Source organism: Passer domesticus, chromosome 5 (assembly GCF_036417665.1).
Source record: "Passer domesticus isolate bPasDom1 chromosome 5, bPasDom1.hap1, whole genome shotgun sequence".
NCBI classification, from domain to species: domain Eukaryota; kingdom Metazoa; phylum Chordata; class Aves; order Passeriformes; family Passeridae; genus Passer; species Passer domesticus.
This window is the reverse complement of record NC_087478.1, coordinates 44,945,336-44,972,429: the sequence shown is the minus strand read 5'-3', so window position 1 is coordinate 44,972,429 and position 27,094 is coordinate 44,945,336. Positions and strand designations below refer to the sequence as shown.

The 27,094-nt window shown below is 36.2% G+C and overlaps 1 protein-coding gene across 3 annotated transcripts in view; it reads right to left on the bottom strand.

Annotated features, from left to right (window-relative positions):
• Positions 1 to 27,089, bottom strand: part of SCYL2 (SCY1 like pseudokinase 2) — a 34,383-nt gene extending 7,294 nt beyond the window's left edge. Inside the window, exons 1-17 of one of the 3 annotated variants that reach the window (XM_064419833.1) lie at positions 26,936 to 27,089; positions 22,987 to 23,190; positions 18,908 to 19,065; positions 14,970 to 15,114; positions 14,181 to 14,330; positions 13,351 to 13,572; positions 12,386 to 12,502; positions 10,912 to 11,037; positions 9,285 to 9,461; positions 6,129 to 6,140; positions 5,873 to 5,995; positions 4,516 to 4,629; positions 3,929 to 4,061; positions 2,034 to 2,152; positions 1,319 to 1,419; positions 652 to 718; positions 429 to 515 (exon numbers count right to left, since the gene is read on the bottom strand). In XM_064419833.1, coding sequence (XP_064275903.1) covers positions 429 to 515; positions 652 to 718; positions 1,319 to 1,419; positions 2,034 to 2,152; positions 3,929 to 4,061; positions 4,516 to 4,629; positions 5,873 to 5,995; positions 6,129 to 6,140; positions 9,285 to 9,461; positions 10,912 to 11,037; positions 12,386 to 12,502; positions 13,351 to 13,572; positions 14,181 to 14,330; positions 14,970 to 15,114; positions 18,908 to 19,065; positions 22,987 to 23,163 — 2,028 coding nt within the window. In that variant the 5' untranslated portion in view covers positions 23,164 to 23,190; positions 26,936 to 27,089. Of the gene's footprint in view, positions 1 to 428; positions 516 to 651; positions 719 to 1,318; positions 1,420 to 2,033; positions 2,153 to 3,928; positions 4,062 to 4,515; positions 4,630 to 5,872; positions 5,996 to 6,128; positions 6,141 to 9,284; positions 9,462 to 10,911; positions 11,038 to 12,385; positions 12,503 to 13,350; positions 13,573 to 14,180; positions 14,331 to 14,969; positions 15,115 to 18,907; positions 19,066 to 22,986; positions 23,191 to 26,417; positions 26,577 to 26,935 lie in introns of those variants that run through there. The other 2 variants (XM_064419831.1, XM_064419832.1) reach the window with 2 other exon arrangements.
• Between the last annotated feature and the right edge of the window lie 5 nt (positions 27,090 to 27,094).

Below are 27,094 nucleotides of genomic sequence, written 5' to 3'. Positions count from 1 at the left end.
TTACCTTTGAAAGGTACAGTAAAAGTTAGTCTCTACTACTACCTAAAATTTTACATTTTATCTTCATTTCTTTTTGTCATTTTATGATAAGGATCCCTATTTTGCTTTTCCTACCTATATCCAGTGGTGAAGTTTCAGTTTCATTTAAATCTATAATTAGGGAGAAAGAAAATTACCACAAATTTATAACCCTAATTGCTGCCTACTTCATACAAACACATTTTCAAGGAAAGGCTTACAGCAAAACTGAAGGACATGATCGGAACGTTTTTCATGGACCTTCTCATGTGACTACATAAAGCAGTTAGCTTTTCTACTAAATCTTTAAATATAGTACCTATTTACACACACTCTTTTTCTGCAACCCTATCAGCCTTGGATTAGACAGATGGAAAAAAAAAAGCATTACAAAATAAAGCAAAGCACACCTTTCTCTGTATTGATGACATCTCATTCTCTTTACTATCAGATCCACTAGTTAGAAGGTCAGCTCCGTTATTAAATACCTTGTCAATCTGTTTAAGTTCAAAGAAAAAAAAACCTTTGTTATTTGAAATACTTTGTAATATTTGTAATTTAAGGCTATGTAAATATCAACTAAGTGATTGTAAATTTCAATGTTCTATGTGTAAGTTACATATTGCTACTTACCTGATTGCCTGTACCACTAGATCTTGCATCTTCAGCCCCACTCATTTGGTTGGCTATGTCCAAGGATCTACATAGTGCAGAGTATATTACAACAAGACAACTTTGCAATCACATCCACAACACTAATCTAAAAATGCAGATCATTCTTTTGCATTTAAATAACACCAAAAAATTGCATTGAGAGCAGCCATTTCTACATAACGCCTTCAGGAGACTGGCAAATGTTCCTTTGAAAAATAGTAAACATCTCCTAATAATTTCCCATGGTCTTCATTTCTCCCTTTGAACAGAGGGACCCAGACTTCAGATACCACAAATTATTTTGTCTCAGAAATCTTACTTCCTATCAGGCTCCACAAAATACTTCGTATCAGGCTCCAAATACTTCAAAATATCACAGCCTTCTAAAAGGCTTCAATGTTGATGTTTCTCTAATACAGTTTATTTTTCAACAACAACAGGAAAGCAGCTTAGCACATAGAAGTGGATCTTCTGACAACTGTGCTTATTTGAGTTGTCAAATATCAAATAATTTGACAACTTAATTGTTGTTGAAAGTCTCAACTACTGAAATTAGAATTACCGGATTTTTTTTATTCCTATGGCTAGAGTTCTCTAACATTTGCCAAAAAATGACTACTTGTCCAACACAAACATTAACACTTACTTCTGTTGCTCTTGCATGACATGAAGTTGTTCAAGTTTTGTTTTATGCTCTGCTTCCAATCTATTGAGCATATCTCTTATAACACAAATAAAAGAATTGAACTGGAAAAGAAATACATAAGAAGTTTGGATTTTGCAGTGATTGAATTCAGATAAGTGTAACTTAGCAGGTAATACCTCATAAACCTACAATACACAACCTAAGATGAAGTGTAGACTTTTAAATAATTTACACTCCACCTTCATTCTCAAGCATTAGATAGCAAATTACAAGCAGAGTGCATACAGTGAAACAGGGAAAAACACAGGCCACTAAAAAAAAACTGAAATGGGCCAATGCAGACAAAACCTCCACATACGAGTATTACCAGATTCATTTTCAAACAAACAAATAAACCTATTATTCCCTTTCCCAATATTTCATAGCATCATAACATTTTATTTTAATACTTATTGTATCAGTAGCTAACTGCTTTTGCAGGTATTTGGAAGGTGACAGTAATAATTTTGAAATTTTACATCAGATCAGTTAAATACACTAAAAAATAATAAGCTTCAAACACAGAAATACAGTAAAATTGGGAAGGGTTTTTCTATTGCTTATTTTCATGATAGACACAGACATGCAGTAATGTATGAATTTTTTTATGACAACAGTTTAAATTTATTCTCTGATAATTGTCAAGAAAAAGCAAGCAAAACAGTCACGTTCCTACCTGATTGAGATTAAGATTGTTCTCAATACTAAGAGGAATCAGATGGGGCAACACTTTTCCTGCAAGCTGTTCTTTGGTAATTCCCAACTTCTTGTGAGTAAATGTACATTTGTAAATACCTAACAAAGAACATCAAAATAGGTGAAATTGTTAAGTTTAGAAAACAATGTGAACAAACTCAAAGTAGCACACTCATGTATGTACTGATCATCTGAGAAACCACTGTGCTTGTGTGTGAGCAGGGACAAACATGACCAAGGGAATATTAAAGGGAATTTCCATCAATCATGGAAATTGATCCATGACAAATAGCAAGAAGCTTTGCTACAGTTCAGAACAAGATGTCCAAAGTCACACTTTGCAGCCATGAAACCTGGTATTAGTGAATGTATTGTTCTGGCCAATTATCTGAGAATATGCATCTTTGAATGTGCAGGTGATTTGCCACAAAATGACACACTGTCACTTGAGAAATCAAGCTGCATCAACTAAGAATGTGTTCTCTCCTGGCTCACCACAAGTAGCTAGGATTAACTATCATCCTGCTCTCTGATGTTTTTTTAGCAAAAACTGTTAACTAGAAGGTTTGGACTGTTACACACAGTATCAGAACTCATGCTTAATCTTTATCTGTTTCAAAGTCACTGAAAAAAGAATCCTGGCAGGCATGAAAGACCCAATGTTAAGCCCAAACGTTCTGTAGAGTTTCTCTCCTGAAACTCTGCTGAAATAGTCCAGGTTCTGGTGGCAAACGCTGAACATATTAGCATAAAATACACAGCAGCTTTCCTCACTTTCTATGGTAGTAGAAAGTCACCAAGACAAAGATGGTGAAGGATGGTATTATGATTCTGGAAGAAAGGAGAGCTTGAGTATATAAAACTGACTTCAGCCTATCATTTCCAAACTAGGATTCACTTACTGTATCTGAGTAGAATTCAGAATTAACACAACTAAAGGAAAAAATAGAGTCTCTTATTCTTAGATAGCAAATAAAAGTCAAAGGTGCAAGGGTTAAGGGAAACAGGCCGCTTTAGATCAGTACAGACAAGATGCCTTCCTGCTGCTTTTGAGCAAATAAAAAGAATGCTGCCATCACATATTAATAGTGTTTAATGAGGGTTACTGGCAGGGCAGTTCAGCTGTTACAATTGGCCTAGAACACTTTGATGTCAGGAAGAGAAATAGTCAACTGTCTTCCAGACTTGGCCAAGGAGTCACAACTCTTCCTTGGAAGGGGCTCTGGTTATCTAGACTCCTTAACGCCATTCAATTTGCTAAAATCACACACCCTGCAGCAGACAAGCACCAAGTGGCAGTGGGAAAACTCAAGTGGGAGTGAGGTCTTCCCTCCCAGAAGTACCAAGCAATTAGGTTTTGTTAGTCATTTTGGGAGACTTCACCCAGACTGTGTTCCATTTCTGCCCACAGGCACAACTGTGTGCCTAAATAGCCAAAAAAATGAGTCTAACAAAACCTGCAGTAAAGAACAGCAGATTTGTACACCATCATTTATAGCATCTGCTATGCAAGAGTAGTAAAAGAAGGCAACAATAACATCTCAAAAGCTCCAGCATCTGAAAGATGACAGTTCATACATTCTTCTGAACAAAATGGCCTCTCTTGACTCTGTGGAGCACCCAGTCCATGTAAGTGTCACAGCCCAAGAACTACAGTGAGTACTCAGAACTGCACCAGGCCCTAAGGACTGAAAATATATGTACTAGTACTCAAATGTCATAATAAGGTAAGAGAACAGGGACATATTCAAGAATCAGAAAGTTTCTGATAGTCATTTTAGGGATACACTATGTAAACATGTTCAATGGTAACACAAAAAGCCCTTGGATTTACAATATCAAAGCACAAAAGAGAAAGTTGGAAGTATTTGTTACCTAAAATTCCCATGAGCACCGCAGGTTCCTTTGATGGAATTTGTTGTAGAAAAGGTAAAATATCATCAAGCACAAACCATTTATCCAAGTACTCCAAAATCTTGCCCAAACACACTAGTGAGTTTACCCGGACCTGTGAAGTATAAGAATTAAACAAACTCTTTATTTATAGGAAAAAAAAAAAAAAAAAAAAACAAACCAAATTTACAAAACTCATTAAGAAAATCTTTGCACTGAAAAATTCAAGACAAGTTACAAAGTTTATATCATGAAAGAAAAACACTTGTTTTTATGCTTACAAAAACTTAGCTTTCCTGCATGACAAACATTGTCAGTGTGTATTACTGTGGAACTCACTTCAGTAATTTTTACAGTATTACTAACACGGTAAGCTGTTAGCTACTTTAAAAACTGTCAGAGCAAGGAAATGGTGCTTTTGCACTTTTCCGAAGTTTTTTTAAAAAAATTCCAGCAAGAAATCAGAACACAATGATTGGTTTTTCTTTAAAGATACAACATGGCAAACCCAAAGTAATTAAAGGTTACAACATTTTCTGAACGCTAGAGAATGTTACTATGATACTTACAGCAAGAGAAGAAGTTTGCAAACATGCATTTTTAATTCTTGGAATTAATGAATTTTTCATTGATGGATAATCTATTAAATTGGCAAACGTGGGAATTATGTTTAGGCAAAGCTCCTAAAAAAAAAAGCCACACAAGTTTAAAAAGAAACATGCATATTTATTATAAAATTAGTACCAATAAAACTCAATATCAGTTAGTTTGAAGTGTCTTAAGCTTTCCTCTTAAGGAAATATTTAAAGAAATATATCCAACTAAGCTGCCCTTAATCTATCAGACTCACTTAAAAATAGCTAGAATAATAAAGCATCATGGTATGTATACAGAAGCTTCAAAAATGAATTTTAGAAAAAAGAGCATTCATAAATTGATAATATTTAAACAGCAAGAATATCTTGCATTTTCACAAGGCTCATTATATAAAACCCAGCTTTTACTACATCAAACTATCATCTCTTACATAAATCAAGAAAATTTCAATGAGTACTATCAATAAGACTGCAGTACAATGATAGACTGAATAACAAAATATAATGTCAAAATTAACCATACTTTAGCAACAGACCAAAAATAAATGCATCATTTCAGACCAATCTCAAAAAAGAGACAGTAATACTAAGTATATGTTGCAAGTAAACACGTCAGTAACCAAAGTACTGATGCAGAAAGAAACTCATGACAGATACTTAGAAACAAAAACCTTTGTCCCTAATATTACAAGGGCTTTGCAAAGGCAAAGTCACATCTGATTATCCAAAACCGCCTTTGAGAAATATTTTGTTTCTTTATCCCCCGCTCCTGAATGTTTTTGGGTAACTGGAAGTTACTTGCAGTTGAATGATTTAAAAAAAAATCCCCAGAAGAACCTTAGAAAGGTAGAGAAAGCCTATGGAGAAAAAAAAAATGGATCAATAAAAATGTCTCTGCAATGTATATTAATATGATTTTACAGCACATCAGGTCTCCTGAGGTAACTGTCAGCACAGATGTTCTCAGCAGCAGGAGCTCAGAATAAGCCACCTCTCACTGACTGGTACAGGCATGTATGCCTGCATGGTTTCTGTTGCAGAGGCAGTGAAATATAAACGCATAGCCTGCTTTCTGTTATGGTGCCTTGTAGGAATCTAAGATAAGAGCATTAGAACAACAGTCAAGTGGTTGCCTTCCTGGAAAACAAGGAAACTAAATTTTACTTTAACAGAAACAAATGTTGTTTAATAAAGCATTCCTCTCCTTCAACATTCAGGCATATACAGTTTTATCCTTTTTTTAAGTTAAAAAATACATGAGTACACAAAAAGTTGGCAAGTCAGCTGAAAGAGGAAAAAGAAAGTTTAATAAAGGCTGCAACTACTATACCTGGATCTGAATCGAAGGTGCTTCCAAGGCTCTATAAACCATTGGTAGAACGCTGTTCTTTATTTCATCTGGTGGAGTTTTGGTTAGAAGCAAGTCCATTTTTTGTAGGAAGATTAACAGTATCTATTCAAAGAAAGACAATTCAGAAGCCAAAAGTTTTAACTGCAAAGGATATATTTACAATTTAAAGTGTGTTGTATCATATCAAAAAAAACTTCAGAAGTTTTCTTATAACTCAGTAAATGTGATCACTTACCATGTTGCTTGCCTGAAGGCATGGAAGACAAAAAACACTTTGACATGTTATTGCATTTTAAAAACAGCAAATACAAATCAAACAAAATATGCATGTTCTAGACTGATTCTTCTGAAATAACAAATCATAATGACTCAGTAAGGAGTTCTTGTTCCTACTAACAAGAACTTGTACATAGCTCTTGTTTCTCTATATGGTCTTTTGTTAATATACACTTACATAAAATCTTTATACACACATCACTGCTACAAAAGCTAAACTTCCAAAAAACTATAACTCAGATTCTATCCTCAAAGCACTTGATCACAACTCCACATATACATGCTGTATTCCCTGTGTCTAAAATCAAAAACAATATTATGGCTACTAGATGGACAAAAGCACCTTTATTCTATTTAACATGCAAACTGTGTATCATAAAATTAAAAATATCTCAAAACAAAATATTCACATCACATTAACTTAAAAAACCCCACAAGAATAGCACATATGCATAGTGGGATCCATCTTGCTTAAGACCAGCCATCTAAAGGTTAAACACTATTCTTAATCACTCAGCCAGCTCAGTCTCAAATACAGAGCACTATGTAACTCCTAAGATTCATATCACAACTTGGACAGGTACTAGAGGGGACAGTGAGCATCCACTGATAGCCGAACTCCTTTCAGAAAATAGGTTAAACTAGATGGATAAATTATGTTTAAAAGTATCACATTTATAACAAAAAGCGAAGTATTTTATAGGAAGACTTACTTTTTTTGTCTAAAAATACATGGCAATCAGTGCTTCTACGTCAAATAAACAGAAGCACTGAAGTGTAGAAACAGAAATGAATGTACCATGACCCCATAACAAATGTTCCCCTTTTATTTATTCCCCCTTCTCTTTACAGAGAAAAAAATAGATTTTTATAGTGCAGCTAATATGCATTTTCTTATTGGAAATTTCCCAAACTGCACACACACACAAAAAAAATCATTCATTCCATGAACCTTGATTCAGATGTAATAACCCAATTATTTGGGAAAATCAGGGTGAAATGGATGAAACCAGTTTTAAAGCTAGATTTTATGTCTTTCTTCAACACACAATCTTTGTCCTAATCTTGAGATTTTAAGACTTAAATGTTCTCTTAACACCTGTGCTTCCCTAACAACCCTAACCATGTGATATTGTGGAATTACAGTTTCTATATTTAAGCTTCCAGGATCCTACTTGATACTTTTTTAATCTATTTAGGTAAAAATTAAGAAGGTACAGTCACAGATTCACACACACCATTTAATAAGCAATTAATAGCAGTTGCACTCTAAGTAATAATGCTTCATTCATTAATGCAGGGCCCAGTACTTGTCAGGGAACACTTCTGTGTAGTGAATTAGAAAATGAATTTACAGCAGATCCTATGCTGTCTATGGAATCCCGTAGATACAAATTAAGGGTTTGTCTGGGAAGATATGTCAGAGTAAGCCAGCACACATTACTCCACAGTAACCCCAAAAATAAGTTTATCTAAATATTCCATTTTCATATTATGAATTCCCTGACAAAAAGACATTGTGAAGCTGAAATTTCTTCATATTGAATTACAGCAGCTTTCCTATGATGCATTCATTTCCTAATTTGAATATCCTAAAGCCAAGCAACAGACCCCTCATACAAATCTGTAACATCTTGAAAGAGTGTTTGGAAGAAACACTGGCATGTACCCTGAATGCCCTTCTCCAGGAGTTACAAGCACACAGAAATTAGACATTTCTGCCTTATACAAAGACAGCCACATCTGGAAATCTATCCTCTGGCATTCTGAACCCCTGTTATTTTTCCAGAATTCCTGATATATTAACTTTGAAAACATGACCATACTAAAAAGACCATAGAAATAATAGTTGAATAAGCCATGCAGTCCTTTGCATTAAAAATACCAGTATAAAAATTTAACAGAATCTAGATAGTCACAGAAAAACTTTGCAAAAATCCGTATTTATGAGCTGACTCCAAGTTTGTATTTTGCTTCCATCATCTCTCAAGATACACCCAGCTTTTGTGTCCATTTATGCTCCAGATGTAATTTTGCTACAAACTACTTGCAGCAAGGATTGTGTCACAAATCTAATGCTAAAGGCAACAGAACACAGAGTTACCTTTCAGGATGACACAGCACAAATGAGATGTTCACTGGCTTTTGGTTAGTAAAACACTGAATTTTTTCAAGAGAAAAAAACTAACATAAAACTTCAGTGTACCAAGTATAAACAGCATTAAGTAGTTCAAATTTCCTGAGATATTCTCAGCTGTCGCCTTCCCCACCTCCACAGTACAATGACAGTCCTCTGGTCCAGTTTTTTTGAAACCCAGAAATAAAAGGTCTGCCATGTTTACCTTGCCCTTCCAGTGCTCTGCAGAAAAATAATGGCGCACAGGAGTGAGCTGGAAGGAATGCATACCTCTCATCTGTGGAAGCACAATGCCCTACTTTGTGACAGATTTCTCAGGAATCATCATTGTGATGATAAAAGGATGCAAATTTTTGCTCCTTTACAGTAATAGCTATGTGTTAATACTTTTATACATTTAAACAGCAGGAAAAACAGCGTATTTTACTTACACATGACATTTGTCGAATAGAAATGAAATTAATGTCACAAATTTTTGCAGTCTTCAAACAAATACTACTCTTAATATGAATAAATAGCACTTCTTAGAGAGTGTAAAGGCTACAATTTTCCCACCCCATGATCCCAATGTCAGCAAACTCTATACAAGAAAAAACCCAACTAAAAAAAACCCCAGGTTCATCTACTGGTGGAATATATGCAAACATTGTACTGTACAACCCTGCTCAGATTGCCCAGATATGCATTAAAATGCTTACAAATATATCTCCTACAATCAACCAAAACCAAGTGGTAAATTAACCCTTTTTTGCAAATCTCATCTCATCTATAAACGCAATATAACCTTGGAACCCATCTAAACAAGCGGAGGTAGAGGATTTGAGAATTTCCTAGAAAAATCTATTTTGAATGAATCAAGACTGACTGCCAGGACAACTACAGAGCAGAAACTGGAAAAGGGAAACAGAACAATTAGTGGTTTTGTCAGCGAAAACAAAACCAAAGATAAAAATTGCAATATGAATAATATTAACATACCTGGATTGGTTCTTGCTGCTTAAAAACAGGACCAAGATCAGGTAGAATGAGTTTGATATATTCTTCTTTGGTGCACTCCTCAGCAATTAAGAGAACATTAGGCAAGACAAAGGGTACCATATCCGGATTCACAAATTCAGAAGTCAAGCAAGGCAAAATTCGCTGAATTATAACACGCTAAAAGAAGAAAAAACAATCCAAGTATGAATCACGTACTGCACTGCAGTAAGTTACCATTGTGCCAGTTCAGCAGCTTTTGTATTAGCCTGATATTTACAAAAAAGTAGACAGATAATTTTCAGTTTACACAGTACACTGTATTTAATTTACACTGTGCTACTCCGCTTAATTTTCTCTGTTTGCACTCAAAACTAACAACTGTGAAGATCAACAAAAAGCAATTAACTGCACAGAAAATAGGACTGAGCCACACACAAGTTATGAATACCATACTCCATATGCTTTCTTTAAAAATATCTCAACAAGACCCTTAAAAATATCCTTTAAACCCTCCAAATTAGTAATTGTTTCTGTAATCCCATCATTCACTGAACAAACACATAATCCCACTATACCTTCCTGTAAAACTCCAGATATATTCCCTAAACAGGATTCTGCTGATGAAACAGATATTAAAACTGTGGATGTCTACTGTAGTGTTGGACATCCTTAAATACTTTTGAAGTCAATAAACAGAAATATATGGTTCAAGGGCACAGTAACTTCCCTCATAAAATATACTTTCAAGACAGAAAAAAAAATAAAAAGAAGGCCCTAAAGATGATTTGATCAATCAGTGGCTGTCTAAAGTTAGGTAAGATACATGCCACTTATTTCCAAATTCAAAGCAGCAACCATTTCTGATCAAACGAAAAAATTACTAAATTAAAAAGAATAGAGTATTAATTATGGAGTCTTAATGTTGCACTGTTTAGTGCAAAACAGAATTAAAAATACAGACAGTTAATGCACTGGTTGAGGAGCTCAGTTATTCTATTATGTATTAAACTAATTCTACTTTTCTATCACATATGCATTATAGTTTATATAAATCAAGGTATACCACAAAAGGAAAGAGAGCCAGTCTAGACATATTGCTTAACACTGCACAGGAGAAGTATGTAATGACAGGCATTTGCCTTTGAGATTTCTGAGCACTGCCAGCACAAGAAAGCACTTAGTCTACTGAGGGAAGGAAGCTTTGCACCATTCAGCATTAAAGGACTGCCTCACTACGAAAAAACTTGAAGCAATCTTAATAGGAAGAAAAGGTGGCAAATTGGCTTCAGAGAGCTATGATGGCATACGGAAACACAGGGAAAGCCTTTAAGTGGAGAGAAGACAACTCCCTTTCAAACTGGGATAAACTACAACAGGACACGCAAAGGATGGTTCCTTATTTGGCTTATTTGCCATTTTCCATTTAACGTATTATTGATTGCTGAGGAATACTTCCAGAATAAGCATGTTCTAATCTCCCTTTATTTCCTTCTACTCTATTCTGACAGTCTCACAGCAGTCCATTACGGTACAATGCTACAGAAAGTCCAGCATTCCAAGAGTCAAAATGCTAACAGATGTTCATATATTTTCAAGCTTGCTATTACAAGACATCATTCAGACATACCTTAGGTAGTTTTGGCAGAACTTTTGGTAGTCCTTTAAAAAACTGTGATTTCTGCAGGTTATCTCTTTGAAATAATGAATCAAAATACTGAAGCGTCATTGCTCCTACATCATCGAAGAATGGTATCTAAAAATAAGATTAAAAGGTTTTGATCTGGAGGGAGACAACACTGACACTGCTACAATAATTCCAAAATACAATCCTCTATCTACGCTTTCAATGCATGACAGTAAGCCTTTGCAATGACATCTGCAACTAACAATTAGAAAATTTAATTTTTATATAACAAGTAGTTAAATATTCAGATACAGGTTGATTATTAAGACAGAATTTTCCTAGCATTTTTCAAAAACTCATGCATGTTATGTGTATCTAAGATAAAACATTATTTCATATACAGTAAGTGGCTTACAAAAAAATGTAATGTAAAATTAGAACTTTGAATAAATATCCTTCTAGGAATAATTATGCTATATTATATTACAACACAACATTACCTACTCAGTCATCCACATCTAGCTCTCACCCCTGGAAATTCCAGAAACTCTGGAAACTATGATATCTTTACCCTATGAATCAGTGTGCAGACATGGTAAAAGAGACTCAACATCTTTATAAAACCACACTGCTTAGTACAACCCCTCACAGATTTGTTTGTTGTAGTCCTTCAGACAACTAAGTTGATAACTGAGAAATATCTGCCAATTCCCTCACTCCCATCTTTCAGTATATAGGCAGACAAAACCATCGGCTGCTCCCTCTCCCTTCTTCACCCACCGTTTCTTTCAACAGTTAAAAACACTGATTCCTATCTCTGCATAACATCTTTATACACCACAGCAAAATAATAAAATCCTTTAACAAAACAAAACTATGAGCAGGAATCTGAAAGCTATTAGATTGGAGAAAATGGGGCATAAGACAAGGGAAGAACAATGCTACTTTCAGATAGGAAAACGGAGCAACAGTTTTGCCAAATTAAAACTCACATTATATCCTGCTTGCAATTAAATTTTTCTTTATTAGGACAAACAATTTCTGAATATACTTTATGATTCTGCATACTTAAGAGTACACCAAAAATCATAAGCCAAAAGTTAATCCTTACATTTACTGTCCTTTATAATTTCTTCACTTTCAAATCCTTCCAAAATAATTTTAAAAACTGAATTGTATAAAATCATAGCACCAAAAATCTTCCAGCTGAATGGAAAGGAATAAAAGAGTGTTGCATTAAATAAGTTTTGAATAATATAATAATTTTTCTAAATTCTGTCTCAGGACCCACTTTTTCCATATAAATAAATGTCAGCATAAGGATAATTTTTGGCATCAACTAATATTACATCCAAATGGCTAAAAAATATTTAATATTTCAAATAAAATTATTAACAGAAAACACTTCAAAATAGCTCTACAAATCAAACACTAATTTCTCTCTTTCCTGTGGCTACTGTATTTTCCATGGACTGACCTTAGTCATTTGATCAGCGTCTGGTCTGACTGCCGGAGCTACGTTTAGGAGCAGCTTTACATGCTCACGCACCTCCTCAGGTATGTTCTCAAGAGTACTGGAGCTTAAACGGCTCAGCTGTGGAAGTAATTCATGCATGAACACCATGAGGTCAGAAAACTATGCATGTAACTATTGCCAGTATACAGCAGGACTACACTTTGTTCTCTTGATGGTTTCTCCATCCACGTATTTGATATCCCTCTCTTCTTGCTCACAGTCTTCTCTGTTTCCCAAGAGCCTACCTGTTTTAGGTCCCACCCATTTTTTCAACTTCCCACTGTAGTTCAGGTTATCAGAGAACACAAACATGGTACTTTAAACAGGCAAATGTCATTATCTGCGGTGTTGTCTGCACACATGAAAACACAGTACATACTGTGGCAACAGACACCCAAAGAAGTTACAACAAAGGAAACCTGCAGATGAACAGACATTATGTCAGCTGATCCAATTAACTGTGACACTGTCCTCTGTTAATACTTACAGTCTACAAAGAATGTGAAGTGGTGATAGCTAAGTGGATACCAACTGCTGTGTCAAGTGATCAAATCACTCTAAACCCAGCCCTCTTCCATGGTCCTACATAGGTAATTCACTGCCAGGTGTTTCATACTGTTCACCCCAACAGGTAAGCATTATTTCACAAGACCAGCATTCAACAGGTTAACAGAGAAATTAGGTGAAAAATGCAATTTTTAGTTTATAAATTTGGTACATGTAACCTCCTCTAAACATATTTTTATTGCTCATATTTTGCTACAATTTTTTTTCTTGTTATAACAACAGTATGCAGGGTAAGATAACATTATCAGATGGTTTATGTTGGAGCACTGATAGTGTTCTCAATATCTAAATCTATTTTACAATAGTAACTTTTCAAATATGAAAATCAACAAACAATAACCATAAAAAGAACAAATTACCTGGTCCAGCTGTCTACTAAAGCTTTTATAAATATCTTGCTTGTTGACCTCAAAAATTGGTTTTCCTTTATTAAACACTGCATACATAACAGCTCCCAAAGAGTACATATCACTGGCTGTCTCACAGCTCACAGAGAGAATATATTCTGGTGCCAGATACTCAGGATTTGGAAGACACAAGGATGGCAAGTTTGGATCCCATTCCTTACAAGGGAACTTTGGCTACAAGAGATTTATGAGAAGTGAAACAAAGTACATTTAGCAAGGATTTTTAAAGACCATTTTCAAAAAGAAACTCAAGCAGTGAAAAATAATTAAACCACTCAAATTCAATTATGAATCAAACAGCAACACAGTAAGGCAAAACTGTTAAGAATCTCTGTCTGTAGCTTAGAGTGATTTGCTGATGCAGATTTATCTGAATATTAGAGCTGGGAAGTGTAATGTAAAATCAAAGTACTGCTGTAATGGGAAACATGAGATATGATCGAATTCATTTTCAAAGGTAGCAGCCAGGCACTGAGTAAGTGCAACACACTCAGTTAGGCTTGCAAGTCATCCAAAATGAAGGGGAGCAGAAGTGGCACAGGCTCCAGCCTCTGTGTGAAATCATCACTTGTCTACTGTGAGCCTACTCAGGCTCTTTTTCTGAGATGACCAAATGCAGCACTTCAATCCAGACCTGTCCCATGTGTTCTAACTTCTGGCCAACAAAATACAGAGGTTGATATTAAATAAATGGTTATATACTGGAATGCAAAATCATGAAAATGGTTTCAGGCAAAGACCTGAATTTGAAACTGAATTATGATAAATATAAAGACTATTACCTCCTGTTCAGATGGATTTGTTGATTGGATACAAAAATCAAAGCCCATAATTTTCCACGCTCCACTCTTATTCAAGATTATATTTTCAGGAGTAATATTTCCATGGACCATTTTGACACTGCTATGCAAAAATGACAAACCTTCAGAAACCTGTTCATAAAAGATCATTATTTCAGGTTAAATATTTCCCCAAACATCCTATAAGACATTTACAGAAGTTCTGTTCTCATGGTCACAGTTAAATTCCTAAGTTAACTAAAAACCAATTTTACATATTTTAGCCTATGCCTTAAAAATTATGCATAAAGAAATTAAACAGAGATGGGTAATCAACGGGTGAGATTACTAACATTAATTAACTATCACAGCCTAAGTGTGGTGGTGCATTCCCCTCTCCTCTCAGGCCACACCATCTCAGAAGAGCAAACATGCTTTATGAAGCTGGTCAACATATTCACCAAACAAAACCTGGGAGTTAATGGTTCTCCACAGAACATAAAGGAAAGATTCACATATGGAAGAGACAGCTGTAGCATAAACATTTACATGGAAAATAAAAATTAAAGTTTCTATTTTACATGTCGGAACAATCAAAAAAAGAGTAGCAGCTTAGAGCTTCTAGTGTTTATCCTCATTTACACTTAGAGTGATCAGGGCACTATCACCTCTCACCTCATTATTATTTGATTTACTATAGGCAGACAAGACTTTGGCAGTGTACTGACTTCATTAAAAAAAATCATTAACACTAAAACCAGAAAAAAATTATAAAGACAACCTGTACCATACCTGAAGCAAACCATATTTGGTCTCCACGTCATACAGTTTGTATTCTTTAATGTCTGATGGTAAAGGAGAAGGTAGGTTGTCCCAGCTGCCAAGAACATTAGCTAAACTTGCACAGACTGGTTCTGTACAAAATGCCAAGCAATCCCTGTATAGGAAATGCATTAAAAATTTTCTTGTATGTAAATGTAATATATCTCTTGACTGCAAATAAAGAACCATACAAACACCATATATATTGCCAAAGCACCTGGTGCTACCAAAACCCATGTTGTATTTCAGATTTTGAATTCTTTTAAAATTATATTAAAGAGAAACACATAAATGTCTGATGTTTAAAACAAATACTAGAATTAGGATATTTTATTCTCCAACATTCACATAAATCACTAATGATTCACACAACACTTCATGATTTTTTTTAAAAACAATGCTTTCCTTGTCCTGATCCATGACTAATCGATCCAGTAATTTTTACTACTATTACAACTTGTAAAATAAGACTTCTACCTCTGCCTAAAACCAACATGTCCCTGACTTAAGCAGTATCTAATGAGGTCAGACAATGATCAGAATCTAAATTAATATAAGGGAGCACCTGAATATTCTTACTTTGACAACTGACAGAGAAGATCTGCAAACATAAATACACTTGTAATATGAACAGCAGTTTGCATGTGAAGTGACTGTTCTCTAAACTATTTTATTGATTTTTTTTTCTTCATGAAAAATTAATGGTCTTGCTTATGCATTTTTGGGTCAATTGTGTTTGAAAAGAACAGAAGAAGCAAACTTCCATACATAATGACTGGTCATAACACTGTCAAAATTTCAAATTTCACAATTGGTCCTGGATCCAATATATGTCTCAATTTCCCAAGCTTCATGCAACACAGACAGTGTCATTCTTTTACATCCACATTCTTCATACTGCTCTGCATAGCAGTGGAGGCCCTGGACAGCCATTGCAATTCACTCCTTAATTGTTTTAAAGGGCTTTTTTTGAGAAAGCACTACACGGATGGTAGCACATGTACCTGCTTTAAGGATCATTAATTCATGAGAACACTAAATACTGCATCAGAGAACAGAAACCAAGTAACAGTAACAAAGATACATTTTTGAATATAATGTTCTAGGCAAGAAGACAGAGGCTAACTTTTTGATCATTCTGTAAAAACATCAGAAGACATGTCTCAGCATGAAACTACCACATTTTTTTCAGTATTTCAATAATTAACAAGCTTGACCTTTGAAGTAAAATAAGTTCACTGAAACATGCAAACTTCTTACTATCCATCCAGACTTTAGTTTTATCTACTGCCTCTCTAGAAGAAAAACAACTGAAAAAGTAAAATACATTGAATGCTAAGTGTAAGCCAACCCGACAGAATTTTTTTGCTTGGTTTCCTCCCTCCCATTCTGATAATGACATACCTTTCACGTTTCTATCAATAAGACCAGGGTTATAAAACTTGTTTCTGTTGTAAACACTAGCCAAAATGAGAACATAGAAAGACAAAGTAGTTTTTTTTCAGTCTGACTTCAGCTTTAACACAGAGCTTATGCATTTAGTTATGGTTTCGGCACAGATGAAAATACCTAGGGAACAGCTATTCTGTGGTTTTCATAACAAACTCTCTGATTACTGCTGTTTTGAGGAAATAAAAATATGGCTCTTTATTTTTTACTTTAAGAGGTAATTAAAAAAAGGGGCCCAAGCCACAGATGCAGTAAATCTAATTAAATAGCAGAATATTGCAGAAGGTGATGCCTGCCACACAGGGCAGCTGCCTTAACAGTTTCCTGAATAATATCAACAGGAAATTGAGTCTTTACTAAGATAAGAACATTTTAAAAATAAAAAGTGACAGCTAAAAATACATAAGCTTTCTACAGGGAAACAATGTAACAAATGCAATGTCTAGTAAATTATATGGGACAATTCATACTACTACTATTTTTAAAGGGTAGGAATGATATTATGAGTTAACCCGCAATTTGGATTTTTTATCCTTTTCTTCAATAACAAGCTAAATATAAATTAATAATGATTTCCAGTGCTGTTAATGGAATTCAAGACCATTTGTAAATAAACATACTCATATTAAATATTTAGTATAAATAAGGACTTACTCATCTAAATGCATGTTAAGAGGTTTTACATCTTTGTATGTATTATGCACATTTATATTAAATATAACTATGTTGGATACCAATAATTTGTAGTAAAAACATTCTATTAATAATGGGAAAACTATTTACACACTAGAGTCAGAAAGGTATGGCCTTTCTTTCTATATCTACTTCAGCCCTCCAGGTGCATCAAATATCTATTTGCACCATAAAGGAGGAATATAATGGATGACCTGCAAGCAATTCATTACAACTGTATATTACTTTGGGGAAACAGAAAAGAAGAAAAAAGGAAGAAAAAAAAAAGATCAGGTACAGTCTAGCTAGAGGCCCACAAGGGATTTCTTCAAGAATAAGCACTCTGGAAAGACCTGAAATCCTAAAGCAATCTTACAGCATGCTTGCACAATGTACACACAGATATATTTCACATACATCTTTATTTTTATCAATCTTCTCCAAAAACTGTTACATCAATTTCTGGCACAGCATGCAACTGTACAGGTTTTATGCTTCTGGTGTTTCTACCAGCAGCTGAGTGTGGGAACAAAAAGAGCAGAAGCAAAGTGTAAGGCATTATTAAAGACTCACAAACAAGAACTCTGATGTAACTACACTGTTAATTTTACTCAAAAGGTTTAAGTGCTTCACAAGAACACTGCCAAAGCACCAAAGTTTTCTTCAAGGTATGAATCTTGGTGTTTTATTCTGAAGGGCAAAGTTCAGGGGAAAACTTGCTGAGTCAACTGGACAACTGTGACAATTTTAGGAAGAAGCCTGAGGTATACTCTGGGATTCACTTGCACACACTATAATTTGAGATGACCCTAGGCCATTTAGCATGGAATAGTTTATTTACTGCTGTAGAGTACTCAGAGCTGTCTTCAACTACCTAACTGATTTTTTTTAGGCCATTGTAAGGGACATACTAGATCATAGGTGCAATGACAGCTTTGAACCCTTTGAACCCCATTAATGTGACATGTGTTTAGCACTGGAGGAAAGATAGATATGAATATGCAAATGCAATTTAATCCAATAAACCTGTCTCAAAGCAGGCATTGCAAAGATGAAAAAGCATTCCTATAGTATTCTCAGCTCCTAGAAACCACTTGGAAAAAGTCAACACAGAAAGGAAGGACATTATGTAATGAATCTTCCTTCAGCAGGCTACAGTTCAGGATCACACAATGGCTGGGGTTAGAAAGCACTTCTGGAAATCATCTAGTCCAACCCCCTTCCTCTTTGGGGAAAAAAGCCCTAAAACCCCCATGATCTTCTTTGGTAGTATCAGGATCAGCTTCCTATTTTAACATGAAACCTTGATTTCCTTGCTAGATTTTAGTGTGCTGTTATCCCTACAGCTGAACAATAAATCTGTAAGACAAACCAGTGACCAAACTTTCATAAATCAAATAAGCACTAGAAGAACATGCTGAATTTTGTCTCCCTTGATTGGCCCTTGAGGGCCTTTTCAACACATATTTAGCTACAACACCTAAAATTTATCAAAAATCCCTAATCTCACATGTACTAAATACATCTCATACATGGAACTAAATGTATGGAATGTATACATGGAACTGCAACTGGACTAAAATCAAGCAATAGATTATTTATCCACCCTCAAACTGCATTCTATGGTGAAAGAATGAAATATGGGGGTAGGGTGAATACCTTGTCATATGAATGAATACACTAAACTTGAATCTCATCAGATGTATGTATTGAATGTTCCAGACAGTTTACATCCACTACCAAAACAATGACTAAAAGTAACTATTGTCTACTTTACTACAGCTTACCTGGACTCTTCTAATGGATGTTGTACAGTAAGTAGTCTAGGGTGTCGAAGCCTAGTTAGCTGTTGAACACCTCGTTTTAAGGAATCAATAATCTGATCTTTTTCAAATTTTTGGTACTTGTCTATTAGCTTCTTATCAAAGACAAAAACAGCCACTTCCTGAAAATAAGCAACAGAATTCTCTCAGTATACAACACAGCCAAAACCTAAGCCTACACACAATTATATACAAATGTGTTTTTTGAATCAACAGTACAATCCCACTGATACAATAACCAAACAAAGAAACTGACTTGTTCTTACTTAGTCCCAGTTATGGGAGAGGTTACTATAAATAAACCCTGAAAGAGACATTTTGAATTAAGGTACTAATGTTCCTTTATTGTAGAAACACTAATGTGTAAACTATAACCCCTACCTACACAGTGACAAAGGAGCAGATCCAGTCAGAAATCAGCTTGATTTTAAGTAGATGAAATCATTTACATCAACCATGAACAATTAAAATATTCTGACTATATATCAAGTGTTGCTTTATTAAACCAGGTTCTGCCTCAGTGTTCTGCTCGAAACAAGTACAATCTGACAAAATAGTCACATTAGTCTATCAGTCTGATCAGACCATTCACACGATAAAACATTAAGAATTTTTTAATGCTTAAAGAACGTTAAAAACAGAGAAATCCTCTCCAACTTCAGCAACTGGAGCAGGAGAAAATTAAGAAATTTGTACAAAACTTTGAAATTACAGAGGCTGATGTAAAATAAAAAATTAGATTGCACCGCCATCTGGGAAGTCATTAATGTGAAATTTATCAACTGATGTAAAAAAGGAATTAAAACCTTTCATCATGAAACAGACTTTTATATGCTGCTACAACAGCATTATGAATAAAGGTTAGAAAGCAGTAGAAAATAATATGAAAATACAGTCTGCAGGACTTGATGCTCTTTTACTGCACATTTTATAACCATTACTCTAATTAAAATCTCACAGGAACAGCTTCATTATTAATTAAATAAAACCCTATAAACTCTTCGAAATAGGCTATCCAAAATATGAAATTCAGCCCAATACACAAAGAAATGGTTTTCAGTTATTTTCCTTAAGCCCTTAGCAGGTGAATACTTGTAACTAACTCAACTAAGTACACTTTTCCTGGCTCTAACCATACTGGCTCCCTGCTCCAGCTTTTAGGTGTGATGGATCAAACATTAACACAAGGCAGTGCAGAGCAATGACAGGAGATGGAAGAAATACACTGAGCAGAACATGAACAATAACAAAATTTCAAACTAAGACTGCACTTCTGAAAAACCTCTGTTTGTTTACAAGTGAAAAGAATCAGAAAGTGAGTATTTAAATCAGCTATGGTTTGAATATTTTGTGATGAGTCTAAGCAAGTTCTATTGCTGCTTGCTGCAATCCTGCATGATTTGTTTAAAGTCATAATTCCCTGCACCTGGCAGAAGAGAACACAATTTGTGCTTCAGATCCTTAACCAGCTGACTCAAGGCCATTAGGTTCCTCTTGACTGTCTGTAGCCTTGTTGTTGGAACTTACCTTCTGAATTCTGCTAGCTTTACAACTGAGCTGGCAAGTGCTTTGTGACCTTACCCTATCTATTTATTGCACTTTCTAAGCAGAAGGACAAGTGCCATATTGTGCCAAAAAAAGTGTAAGTGCATAAAGTCTAAGTTAATAAATCTAAGACGAGCTGAAATACATACTGTGAAATTATACACCTATATATAACCAGAGTGACTCATAAATCTTCCAAACAAACAGCAGCAGATCAGCTATGAAATAGTACCAGACAAACATATGCACACAGGTAAGTAATTTCCTCACATTCTGTTAGGTTGTTACTAAGTCACCTACACAGTAAGCAAGAAAAGACAAAGTATGTTAAAAAATAATAACAGATAAACATTCAGAAATCCTAGAAAAGCAGCAAGGCAGGAACCAGACAGAACTCAGAAAAGAAAAGTACAGTTATAGATATCTACTGTCACCAGAGATGGAATATTTGTAACTGTCCACTGACTCAAAAGAGGAACAAAAATAATCCTGAAAACAAAGATTCTGATGGGTTCTACTGCTTTAACATTAAAACCTCCAAATTTAGTTGTTTTATCTGGCTACAATGACTTAAACTATTAAGTCTATTAGTCTTTTAAGACTTAAACTTGTTGTTGTCACTTTACCACAACTTGTGTTGTGGTAAAGTGACAACAACAATTAAGCCCTTACATCCCACTTGTCTAATTACAATACACACTGCAAAAAAACCTTGTAGCTTCAACTTAGATATACACACTTGTAACACAGCAAATATGTGCAACTTCACAAAAGTGACTGCTATCACCTGGAAAATGACAGCCAGCCCAAAGAACATTCAGAAGGTACATGGGAAAGAAGTAAAAAATAATGTTCAAGAACATCTATTGCAGTACAACTCACCATAAGCTGTATTGCTGCACAATTGTTTTGCAATGGCAAAGTGAATGTTGACATGATGTTACCTAACTGGTAATATTAATAATGAATGGTAACTGCATGTCAAAAGACCAGCCATCTAAAATTCCACGCAGTACAACTGCTGCTGTATTTTCAATTACTAATGATGGCATACAACTGCACAGATGTTAGTCAGGGTTTACAGATATATTGCAGGACCATATGGAGGACCTGAACTAAAACTCTGTAAAACTGTTGGTCAGAACATTCAAGGCTTGAAAAATGTGATTGACAGGAACCTAGATACATATACTCTGTCAACTATACAGTCAAAGAAACTTGCTACAACTCTCCAGACCTTAAGGATATACCTGCTACAGGTCAAACGCTTACTGGGCACATCAAAATTACCATGCTTCCAATGTTATCACTTTGTATAGCTGAGTAAGACCAAAAAAAAAGCTCCAATCAACTGCTATGTTGGGTAAATTCAGTAAATAAAAGACGCACAGAGCTCTGCACCAGCTAAAAAAATGCATGAAAACATGGCAAAAGTACCTGATTAAACATTGTTCAGACTCTGTCACACAGAATCAGATCACACATTCTTTGCAGATTATTTATTCTATGTACTACATATATCTATTTGCTACTGTTTATTTGCCTATGATCTAACAGATTGTATAAACATTTTCCAAAGTAATTTCTTTGTGTCCATTTCTTTTTGGTACATTTGCAGCAAGCTGTTGCATTGTCTAAGTGACTTCACGTTACTTAGCATTACTTTTAACTAATAACCGTAATTTATTAACACTTTTATTTACATTTGGAAATTTGTATTTCCTCCCCGAATTTGAAAAAAGACTTTTCACATTTCTCTAGTGCAACAAAATAATTTTCTATAATAATAATTCTTAAACTCTGTTTTTTGCAAACCTCCTTCTCAAGTCACAACCCCATATTCATTTATACATGTAATTTCAAGTGAGTCAAACGTTTGAGTATTGGTGCTCTAAACCCTAATACTTTAAGGAAACTAAAAAGGAACAACACTGATCTGAAAACAGCACGTGGAAAGCATAACTAACTTCCTTCACAACCTCCTACTCTATCCCATGCCTTCCTGTTACAGTATTTCATAACTTAACATTTCTAACTGCTCAATTTCTGTACCCTAGCTGAGCAAAAGACTACAGTGTTGCTGACAACAAATGATGACATACTTCATGATTCTTTTAAACTGTAAAAAGACAGAATTATTACCAAAAAAAAGCTGCAAGCTGCAACAAACTGAGGAACTAATCCATGTTAAAGCAAACTTCTTCCTTCTTGTCAGATCACTTTTAACTCAGATGAATTCTTCATCTTGGTTCCAAAGAATTGTTCCATAGCATTGTATGCTATGAATGCAGAACCACTTCTTTCTCCAAAAGGCTTAAGGCAAGTAATACTTATGTATCTGAGAACAATATACCTAAATAGTGCTGAGTTTTTTGCATAATTTCACTACCCTTAACATTAGTCTGTCCAGTCGGACTTTAACTGCCACTTACCAACTGCTACCAATCAATCTGTCATCTACTGTTTATAAAAACAGGTCTCTTTACTTGGTAACTCACCTGCTTTGTTGATTTTTTAGTTCCATTAAATATCTTCCAAGCAAGACCATTACCTCCACTGGCAATATGTCGCCCAACATCGAATTCCCTGGTGACGGGATTTCCCATGACAGCACTGGTGACATCAGCTGTCACCTTTGTGACAGTGCTCTTCAGCTTGTTCAGCATGGACTCCATGGTTTCAATCTGCACCAATGGCTTATCCTACAAAGACAAGAAAACAAGAGTTTCACAGCCCTCTCAATTCAGCCATTTCTTGAAAACTGTAACCAAATAATGCAAAGTATTTATAAACTGTCCCTGACAGGAAAGGCTCACACCCTGTGTATTAGTATACATCAAATAGAGAAACAAATCTGAAGGAAAACAGACTCCTTTAATTCCAGTGCTCACAGAACTACTCGTTTGTCTGAAGTGAAGGATTGCTTAAGATCCCAGGCTAGCAAAATAATGGATGTGTATTATACAGACAGCAAGTAGAAATATTCTTTCCTATGCATTGCTTTTCAAAATACAAGCTCAAAAATCAGTATTTTGCCCATGAGACTGCTGACATTACCATTTGTATGATCCAATGATTAATGAACTTAAGTATTAAGTGCAGGGGAAGGAAACAAGAAACCATCTCTTTATGCTTCACCAAAATTGTGCAAGGAAGCTTTTTTCATATCACCTTTCAAATTTTAGAGCTAGAAGACTGTGGCAACTTCCAATTTACTTCATCTTCCCCTGTAGTGTGGATTTTCAGAGTTTTTTATATTTTCTTCTTAATAAATCTGACTCGCCTATTCTGCCAGATACAAGTTCCGAAGCCATTTATGCAATTCTCTGATAATGTATACACAAAAAAGAATGAACAAACAAACAGCAGAAAAAAAAAAGAGATATAGACATTCACCTCCCTTATCTGAGTGAGCAAAGAAAAAGAGAATGCAAGAATAAATTATTTCCTGGAATCAGTATTATGCAGTACATTCAAAAGAAACACTTAAGGATATTTCTTCAGTCTCTCTTTCAAGTAAGATGTAAAGACATCTGTATCCTTCAGTCAAACTTTACCAAAATCAACCACACTGAAGTTACCTGGACATGCACTCCTTCTCTCCCTGGTAGTATAGATTTGATTCTACTACAAATCAGGACAAATAATCTGATTAGGTTTCAATTGCAAAGACAGACCTGTAATAGAGGTCTGTAAATGTAAAAGAGCTAATAAACATAATAACCAAAACTCTTTAAGAAGTTCCCTGTGTTATGGGACAACTCCCTCCAGTGCAGTTGTGTGTAACAATATTAGCCAAGCCCCAAGCAAACCTTAGCACAGTGCACATGAAGAACAGCTGTGTTGCTCTATCTTGACCCTTTAGATATGAGATGCTGTGTCTGTAACAAACAAGACAATATGAAGAATAGCTAAGAACTTATCTGCTATCTTTTTAGTGTTTTGTTGAGAACATACCTTGAAATAAATCACGGAAACATAGAATTCCTTTATTAAGTAATTTTATTGCAGTAATTGAAATTTTATTACTACAAGAAATTAATTTTACATTATGATTCACGATGGAAAAACACATGCAAGTCCTAACTGTGCAGCCCTACACCAAACTTCTATGAAGACACTGGCCAATATCCCTGTATGAGGAAACTTTTCATTAACCTAATAAATAGGCACAAACAAGGATCATGGATTATGCTAAAAAGGAGCTATAGGCATTTCTAGCTCTCAGCAATTTTATTCGGCAGCTATTCTGTGGGCAAACTCTATATGCTAAAAGACTAGAAAGTCAATCCTAATGAGTTTAAAATAACCCCAAATCAAATTACTTGGGTTTAGATCTCGTGCTTTTTCCATTGTTTTGTTCATTCCCAGCCATCCAATCTTCTCTAGTACCAATGCCAGAGCATCTTGTTAGGACTCTCAAACACTTTGCAAAATTAACTGCAGAAATATTATGAAGAAAATGCATGTGGATGCATGTTCAAATTCCTTTGTGTAAATCTGAAAGGAAGCTTCTCTATAGAGATGGTGGTTAAGTGGTGTAGCATTCATTAAATCAGAAGTGCCCTCTGCTGTGGGTGACAGACAAACTGCAGTGAATACCCTGAAAAAGCCACTAGGTGAGAATGTCAACAGCATTCCAGTATCTGAAGTGCTAGAACATAAAATTCAAGCCTGGTAGACCCTGTCCAACCTGTTCCCCTCCAGCTTGATGGCAAACTATTGTTTAATTTATCTTCTGAGCAGGCACTACCAAGAAACTTATTTCTCAATAAGCAGATGGGGTTTAAAGTTTACATCCACCTAACTGTGAATTTGTAGAAATCCTCTAATTAGTATTTGAATGTAAGCTAAAACTGTGTATTTTGCTTTATAAAAATAATTGCTATCACCAATTTCAATAAAAAATCTCTACATGTCAACGGGAACAAGGTACCTAGAGAATCCATACCCCACCAAAAGTATCTGTTTTGAATAGTATCTCTAATACCACAAATCATGATGAGTTAACCACATCTGAAATACACAAGTCTTAGTTCTCAACTGTAGGAAAACTTGTTTGTTCAGTTAAGACTGGTCTTGTATTTAAAAAAAAATAATAATCAAGTGGCAATAAAGTCAGTCAGCCACAATGAATTTGCGTTTCAAGTTAAAAGGTAATAAATGAGACAAATGCAAAATCCAAAGTATAACAGTGTCTGGACAAGCAACACAGGATATGCAATAAATGTTTAAGAACTCTTCCTGTTTCATGAGTAACATTAATGCTACCAATTCTTAGTCCGTGAAACCTGGAACTAATCTTAAAAAATGTTGAATGTTCAATATGTTTTTTCATGAATGCCCCTCACAATCAGTAATTGCTTTTATGCTGATGTACATCAGCAGTCATACGGCAGCATGACGAGAACAATCACTGAGCAAGGCAGTAAGCAACAACCAACACTGCACTCGGAAAGAAGGCAGAACATTCCAAGTGCTGAAATACAGGCTGTTGAAATCCAAAACAAAGACTGCCCACCATTTTTCAATCCTCACTCATAAAAAAAACCTGCATAATGCAAACCCAGCAGTTTAACCTCAAACTAATTCATAGCTTCACCTGATGTATGGCTGTGGGTGCACACTGCACAGCAGTACAACATACGCTACCACTATTCTGAACTACAACAAGTTCGGATCCCCCTTTGGGAGCCAAGACCAGCAGGCTGGAGCGAAGCTACTTCACGCCATTCAATCGCATCCTATCCACTTGCCCCAAGCCAGGATCAATCCACAGGAGTAAGCGCTGGAACAACTGTCGCAGCAAACAAAAGGACAAACCCCCAGCATTTTCAAAGCACAACCAGTCTTTTGCATTTGTTACAAAAACATCGAGAGGGTCAAACGCAATGAAGCACTGTGCAAGGCTGCCCTCGCCGCACGTTACCTTCTTAACTTTCATGCACCATTCCGGTACTGAGCTTCAGCTGAATCCCCACCAAAACCTCACGGAACGAGATCCATGAACGTGGTTCTGTCTGTCGCCTGGTGACAGGTGAAACCCAGCCCGTGCACTGGCCAAACCCCGCTCAGCCTCCTGCGGGCCAGCCCTCCCGGATGAAGTATTTACTGTTATTTACAGCGAGAGCGGACTCGCACCGCTCGGCGCCGCAGGGCCGGTGCCTGCGCTCCCTGCTCCGCGGGGCAGCCGGGAGCAGCGCGCCGGGGGCCGGGCACCGGCGGCAGGCGACCCGCGATCCGCCAGCTCGGGCAGCTCAGCGGTCCCCGCCCGCCCCAGCCCGAGCGGCGATCGAGCCTCCGGGACGCCCCTTCCCCTTCAGCCCTCAGCGCTGGGCACCCGCGCCGCGAGCTCACCGCTCCAGCGGAGCCGGCCGGCCCTGCCCGCCCCGCGCAGCGCCACCAGGCCACGGGCAGCCGCTGTCGACCCGGGCCGCGGCCTCTCACCTGAGCCCGCGGGAAGCTGCCGGCGCAGAGCCCGGCTGCCCGTCGCCCTGTGGGCCCGGCGGGCCGCCTGTCACGCCGGCTCCGTCTCTCGCTCGGACCCCGTCCTGCCGCCACTACTCCATAGTGACGGCGGCAGCCTCGGCGGCGGGGCGGGGGCGG